Genomic DNA, 6,590 nt, shown 5'->3' with positions numbered 1-6,590 from the left:
CAAAATAAAAAAAAAATTTAATTTTTGTTTTTTTTTTTTTATTTTTGTTTTTTTTTTTTTCCTTTTTTTTTTTTTTTTTTTTTTTTTTTTTTTTTTTTTGCTTTTTTTTTTTTTTTTTTTTTTTTTTTGTACATTGTTAAACTAAATTAAAATGAGAAATGTTGCCTTGGCAACTAGATGAAAAAGAAATAAGGACGTTTTTATATTTAATTTTATTTCAGTTTATGCTTCTTTAATGTAGCAAATTTCATATGGTTTTATTTTTTGCTTTTATGTTTATCTGTATTTTATCATGATGTTGTTCTGAGAACTAGTGTATGTTTTTCTACTAGTTTCCACAGTGAAAACCATTAGATTAGTCCTCTAAAGCTTAAGTCATGGTTTTTCAATATTCATGTGAAGTGCCTCCTGTCTTTCCTCCTTTGTGAGTGTAATAAAAACTGCACTTCTTCTCTCTCTCTGTCTTTCGTTAGTGTTTGACAGGCGAGTCGGGTGTTAATTAGTTGGTCTAACAGATTCTCTGACACACACACAGAATCAGGTGACGTGACTCTAAACGAGATTCAGAGGTGATGAGATCTGGTTCTCACGCTGTCTCTTCACGTGCATGAGCTTTAGTTTGTGATGTATGTGACGCTCATGTAAACTGATGCTTTATCCAGAATCTGCAGTCAGATTGGGACTGATCCGGTGCATGTAAACAGTCTGATAATTCTGAGAGTCAGAGTCTATTTGTGCATCTCGTATTAGGCCTCATACTGTGCATGAGCTGTAATTAGACCAGCGAGGCAGGGGAACCGTCCCACAATGCATCTGTCTCTTCTGGTACCCACAACTCCCTCTGTTTGCCCTTCAAAACTTAAAATCTGTTGCAGAGCCAGATGACATCAGTGGAAAATAATTATTTTTTTTTTCAGAGGTAGTCAAAGTTATTCATTTTCTAGGGCCTATGAAGTCTGTTATAGATCCGAAGTTCTGTTTTATCTTTTTTTTTTATCTTTATCTTTCATATTGGCTTTTTCTGCAGTTTTTCTATTTCAGGTTTGATTCAGTGGGTTCACTAATCATATGATAATGAGATGCTAATCAAATGTAAATTTTCTCCCTCACCTGGAATGGCAGGATGATCCGGTGTTCGTTAGGCCTGTAGCTGTGCTGTTTTCCATAGGAATAGAGATTTGAATTTATTCCCATGATGCTTTGTGTGAATCACTGTAACACACTGTAAACAATCAGCATGTAGCATGAAGTACTAAACCATAACTACACTTGAGTATTTTGCATTGATTGTAAGGCATTTGTAGTAATTAGTGAATCTCAGTAGTAAAGTAAAGACTCTGCTAGACCGTAAAAACACACCTAGAGCACATTAACATAGTGTTAAGGATAAATGTGTCTTATGCTTCATCTGCATTCCTCTCCAATTAACTGTTGCAGTCTGACTCCAATTAGTGTAATTACAGCAGCAGGGGCTTCTGGGAAACTGAGACACTATTCTGAGACAGTGAAAGATGTAGAAGTTTGTAGAAGAATGTATAAGGTGTTTACAGGAGCGTCTCTTCATGAGAAGAACAAGGAGAGTTTAATAGAGAGAGAATGAGAGGAAATGAAATGAGGAGCGATGTGATTGTACGTTTAAACTCACATTTACTTCTTGATTAGAATAGATTTCAGTCGCTGGTCACATGCTCAGACTCATTATTGATGTCATGTTCAACAACAGACATACACAAAGACAATCATCAGAGCGTCTGAAAGCCAATATGTGTGGAGACCAAGTGTGTGTTTATGTCTGTTTACACAACAGGATGAAACACACACACACACACACACTGCCAGAGACGTCTGTTTCCTGTGCCAGTAACACCATCCTTCCAACACACAGATCACATTGAACACATACATGCCAGGCACAGACGGAGATACACACACACACATGTACATATACATGCATACAATAAGCTGTGTGTGTGTGTGTGTGTGTGTGTGATTTCATAGATTAAAATGACAATAATACACATGTGACTGATGCAGTAGGGCAGTATTTGAATTATATTTCTTTAAAAATAATATATAATTTAATATAATTTAAAGGTATTTTCATTTTAATTTATGTTTTAATTATAATTATATATTATTTAATATTATATATGTAATTATTCATGTATTATAATGGTTAAATGATATGCATAATTTAAGAAATATGATTTAAATTTCATGTGTGTATATATATATATATATATATATATATATATACATTTATGAAAATATTTTTCTCTACAAAAGGGGGGCCCGGCAGAAAAAGTTTGGGAACCACTGCATTAAGGCATGCAATTATTTTTTTCAGTTTAACGCGTTAAAAATATTTAACTCAATTGACGTTGGGGTGGAGCTAGGTTTGGCCACTCCACTCACAACTGCTGCTTCTGTCTCTTGACAAGAATTGCATTTATTTAGACGCAGAACCTCTTTATGACCACATCAAACGGGAGACCTTCATATGTGCGCTCCAACTTAAAAGCTACAGGTGACGAGGAGCTTCAGTAGAACAACAGTGAACTGTGGTCAGATGAGATGCTGTCAATGAGATGCATGCAATGTCATAGCATTCAATTAATTTTTTCAGTATAACATGTTAAAAATATTTCACTCAACCCAAAACTGCTGCTTCTGTCTCTTTTTTCTTGACAAGAATTGCATTTATTTAGACGCAGAACCTCTTTATGACCACATCAAACGGGAGACCTTCATATGTGCGCTCCAACTTAAAAGCTACAGGTGACGAGGAGCTTCAGTAGAACAACAGTGAACTGTGGTCAGATGAGATGCTGTCAATGAGATGCATGCAATGTCATAGTTATGTCGTCAGTTAAGTCATGAAGTTACCAAAAAGGCGATTAAAAGCTGCCTTAAAACTGTGCATGTTTGTAAATATTTGTTATATATGATTCAGATTTAAGAACATGTCTCTGAAATGCAGTGGTTTTCCAAACTGTCCTGGAGCAGCAGCACTGTCTCCCTCATCTAACACACCCGATTCAACTCCTCAGCTCATTACAGAGACTTTAAGAGCTGAAGTGGGTCAGAAAAGGTAAAGAGTTATGAGAAACTACGATGCGTGTCAGATCCGCGTCATGTTCAGCAGCATCAGCTCTTAAAGCAGCCGAAATAACCTCAAAACAGCTGCTGTGATGTCTGTTCATCAAACAACAAAAGAAAAAAGAGGAAATCAATCACTTTTGTAGCTTTTAGGATTCATCTTTATTTAAATTAGAATTTAGTGTTTGATAACTTTATTCAATTTCTGTATAATGAACTGTGGTCAGATGAGATGCTGTCAATGAGATGCATGCAATGTCATAGTTATGTCGTCAGTTAAGTCATGAAGTTACCAAAAAGGCGATTAAAAGCTGCCTTAAAACTGTGCATGTTTGTAAATATTTGTTATATATGATTCAGATTTAAGAACATGTCTCTGAAATGCAGTGGTTTTCCAAACTGTCCTGGAGCAGCAGCACTGTCTCCCTCATCTAACACACCCGATTCAACTCCTCAGCTCATTACAGAGACTTTAAGAGCTGAAGTGGGTCAGAAAAGGTAAAGAGTTATGAGAAACTACGATGCGTGTCAGATCCGCGTCATGTTCAGCAGCATCAGCTCTTAAAGCAGCCGAAATAACCTCAAAACAGCTGCTGTGATGTCTGTTCATCAAACAACAAAAGAAAAAAGAGGAAATCAATCACTTTTGTAGCTTTTAGGATTCATCTTTATTTAAATTAGAATTTAGTGTTTGATAACTTTATTCAATTTCTGTATAATTCCTACTTGCTGAAGGGCACAGGTAAATATGACATTTATTATAATGGGTTTATGTGAAGATTGCTGTTCACATTAGAAGTTGTTATTTTTTAAAGTCTAATAAATGTAAAAATTCTTATAAAACTATTACAATTATTATAGTTTGTTATTCTTTTAAAACCATAAAATACATTTTAGTTACTTGAAATAAAATACAAGTGTATATACAGTATATTAAAAACATGTTAAAACCATAAAAAACATTACTTTAAATAAAAATAATCAATAAAAATAAAATAGAAAATTGCCAAGATAACATTTCTCATTTTAATTTGGTTTCACTGGAAGTACTGAAATAGCTACAAATAAATAAAATAAAAATTGATTAAAAAGACATAAAAAAAAATTAAACAAAAATATTAAAAAAATAAATTAAAAAAAATTACTTTTAAAGTTAAAGTGAAAACCCAAAATATAAAGATATAAACTAATTTAAAGTATTAACAAACACTATTATAGTACATCAGTGATACCAAAATAACACTGGTTTGATGAAGTTTCCTCTTTCAAACTGACAGTTTCATCATAGATAGAAGTGTTTCAGTAACCTGAATGATCTGTCTGTGTGTGTGTGTGTGTGTGTGTGTGTGTGTGTTTGTAGCAGCAGGAGCAGGACCCCACTAACCTGTACCTGTCTAATCTGGCCGTCTCTGTGGATGAACAGGAGCTGGAGGCGCTGCTTAGACCCTTCGGTCATGTGATCTCCACGCGGATATTACGGGACGCCAGCGGCATGAGCAGAGGTGTCGGCTTCGCCAGGTGTGTGTGTGTGTGTGTGTGTGTGTGTGGTGGTCTGAGGATGTGGACTTATTCTGTGCTAATGAGGTTCAACAACAACCTCTTCATTTCAACAGCTTCAGCTTATGACTAATACTGATGCTGATGAACAATTAATATTCAGAGTCTCAGGACACACTGATGTTTTTGTGCAGACATTGGGTAATTTTCTGGATTTTATAAAGAATATATAACAACAACCAGTGTGAATTTATATTTATTTATATTAATTTTAATAAAGTACCGGTATGTTAAAAAAGTCTTAAACATATGTACAATTTTGAATAACAATTTTAAGTATATTTGTATTTTTATTACACTATTATTCTTTATATTATTTTAAATAAGTATTATTTATTTAGTTTCCTAAGTGTTACTATTACATCTCTATGCTAATTTTTAATTTATAATTTGCATTATTATTATTATTATTATTATAGTTTATTATAATTGTATTTATTTTGTTTTGAATTAGTATTTTTATATAATAATTCCCAATGTTAATGTATATTTATTTAAAATTGTATTATTATTATTATTTTACATACGGTAAAAAAATGTATAGCCTGAATGCACTGTAAGTCGCTTTGTATAAAAGCGTCTGCTAAATGCATAAATGTAAATGTAAATGTTTTATAGTTTATTATATTTATTTTTTATAGTTTATTATATTTAGTTAATTATTTTTGTTTTGAATTCGATTTTTTATATAATAATACCGAATGTGAATATTTATGTTCATGCTAATAAACCACATTGTATAGTCTAAAACATATACTGATTAAAAAATGTTTTTTATATGATTATTATTATTGTTATTATTTTAAGCATTATTTATTTTGTTTCCTCACAGTGTAATCATTGTGCTAATAAACCTTCATATTTCAAAGTCTGAAACATACACATTTATTTATTTATTTAAATTAGTTGTAAACTATTTTAGTTGTATACAATGGAATTCATGTGCAAATTCTTGTTTAAAAAAGATGAGCAGAAAATCACACAAGCCAGCTAATGAAAGCTCTACTGTAAATCTTTGAAAACCTTTGAAACACAACACAAGGTGGGGTTTTCCTTGTGTTTGTACGTGTTTTATTCCAGTCGTGTGTGTGTGTTGTTCTTCAGGATGGAGTCCACAGAGAAATGTGAAGTTGTTATACAACATTTCAATGGAAAATATCTCAAGACTCCAGCAGGAATCCCAGGTACCGCTGTGACCGCTCTCAATTCACTACAGCTCAACTCAGTGCAAAGTACTGACAAACACAAACAGATGCTTCTCATAAGCTTTGTTAGGAGGAATAAAAATGAGACCCAAATGAGTCGCTAGCTGTCATCCAGTAAGAGCTGTAAAAATGTGGAGAATTTTGATTGCAGACTTTCGAGACGCGTGTTTTCTCTCTTCAGCGTTTAGTGTGATTTGTTGGATTGAGACTAACAGTATTGTTTCTGAATGCGGTTTTGATCAGGACTGAGCTCAGGCTAGACAGGAAGTAATGATTATTCAACAGGAAGCGTTGCCTAGATCAGCTCATGTGTTTTATTTAAGGTTTTTCTGGGAAAAATCTGAGAAAGTGGAAGGAAGTTCATAAACATCACACAAGGAGGATTTTGTGTATCTGTCTATCGATCTATCTGTTTGTCTGTCTGTCTTTTCTGTATGTAGTTTTAGCAGTGAAATGGACAGCTGTAGAGACTGAGTGATGGGTGTCTCTCTGTCTGTCCGTCCGTGTGTTTGCTGTAGTTTCTGTCTCTGTCCCTCGCGTCTGTCTGTAGGTCCGTCTGAACCGCTGCTGTGCAAGTTTGCTGACGGCGGTCAGAAGAAGAGACAAACTCAGAGTAAATATCTACAGAACAGCCGAGCATGGAGGGAAGGAGAGGTAAGATCTCACACACACACACACACACACACACACACACACACACACACACACAAACACTCTCTCTCCCACACA

General features: G+C 34.0%; 1 protein-coding gene across 1 annotated transcript in view; it reads left to right on the top strand.

Annotated features, from left to right (window-relative positions):
- Positions 1-6,590, top strand: part of LOC107714282 (RNA-binding motif, single-stranded-interacting protein 3-like) — a 29,929-nt gene that overhangs the window by 8,790 nt on the left and 14,549 nt on the right. Inside the window, exons 4-6 of the mRNA XM_016520097.1 lie at positions 4,460-4,617; positions 5,761-5,840; positions 6,412-6,515. Of these exons, the coding sequence (XP_016375583.1) occupies positions 4,460-4,617; positions 5,761-5,840; positions 6,412-6,515 (342 nt within the window). The remainder of the gene's footprint in view (positions 1-4,459; positions 4,618-5,760; positions 5,841-6,411; positions 6,516-6,590) is intronic.

The sequence above is a fragment of the Sinocyclocheilus rhinocerous genome, unplaced genomic scaffold, assembly GCF_001515625.1.
Source record: "Sinocyclocheilus rhinocerous isolate Xijiao unplaced genomic scaffold, SAMN03320098_v1.1 scaffold1230, whole genome shotgun sequence".
In the NCBI taxonomy this organism is placed as follows: domain Eukaryota; kingdom Metazoa; phylum Chordata; class Actinopteri; order Cypriniformes; family Cyprinidae; genus Sinocyclocheilus; species Sinocyclocheilus rhinocerous.
This window is presented reverse-complemented; position numbering and strand designations above follow the sequence as displayed.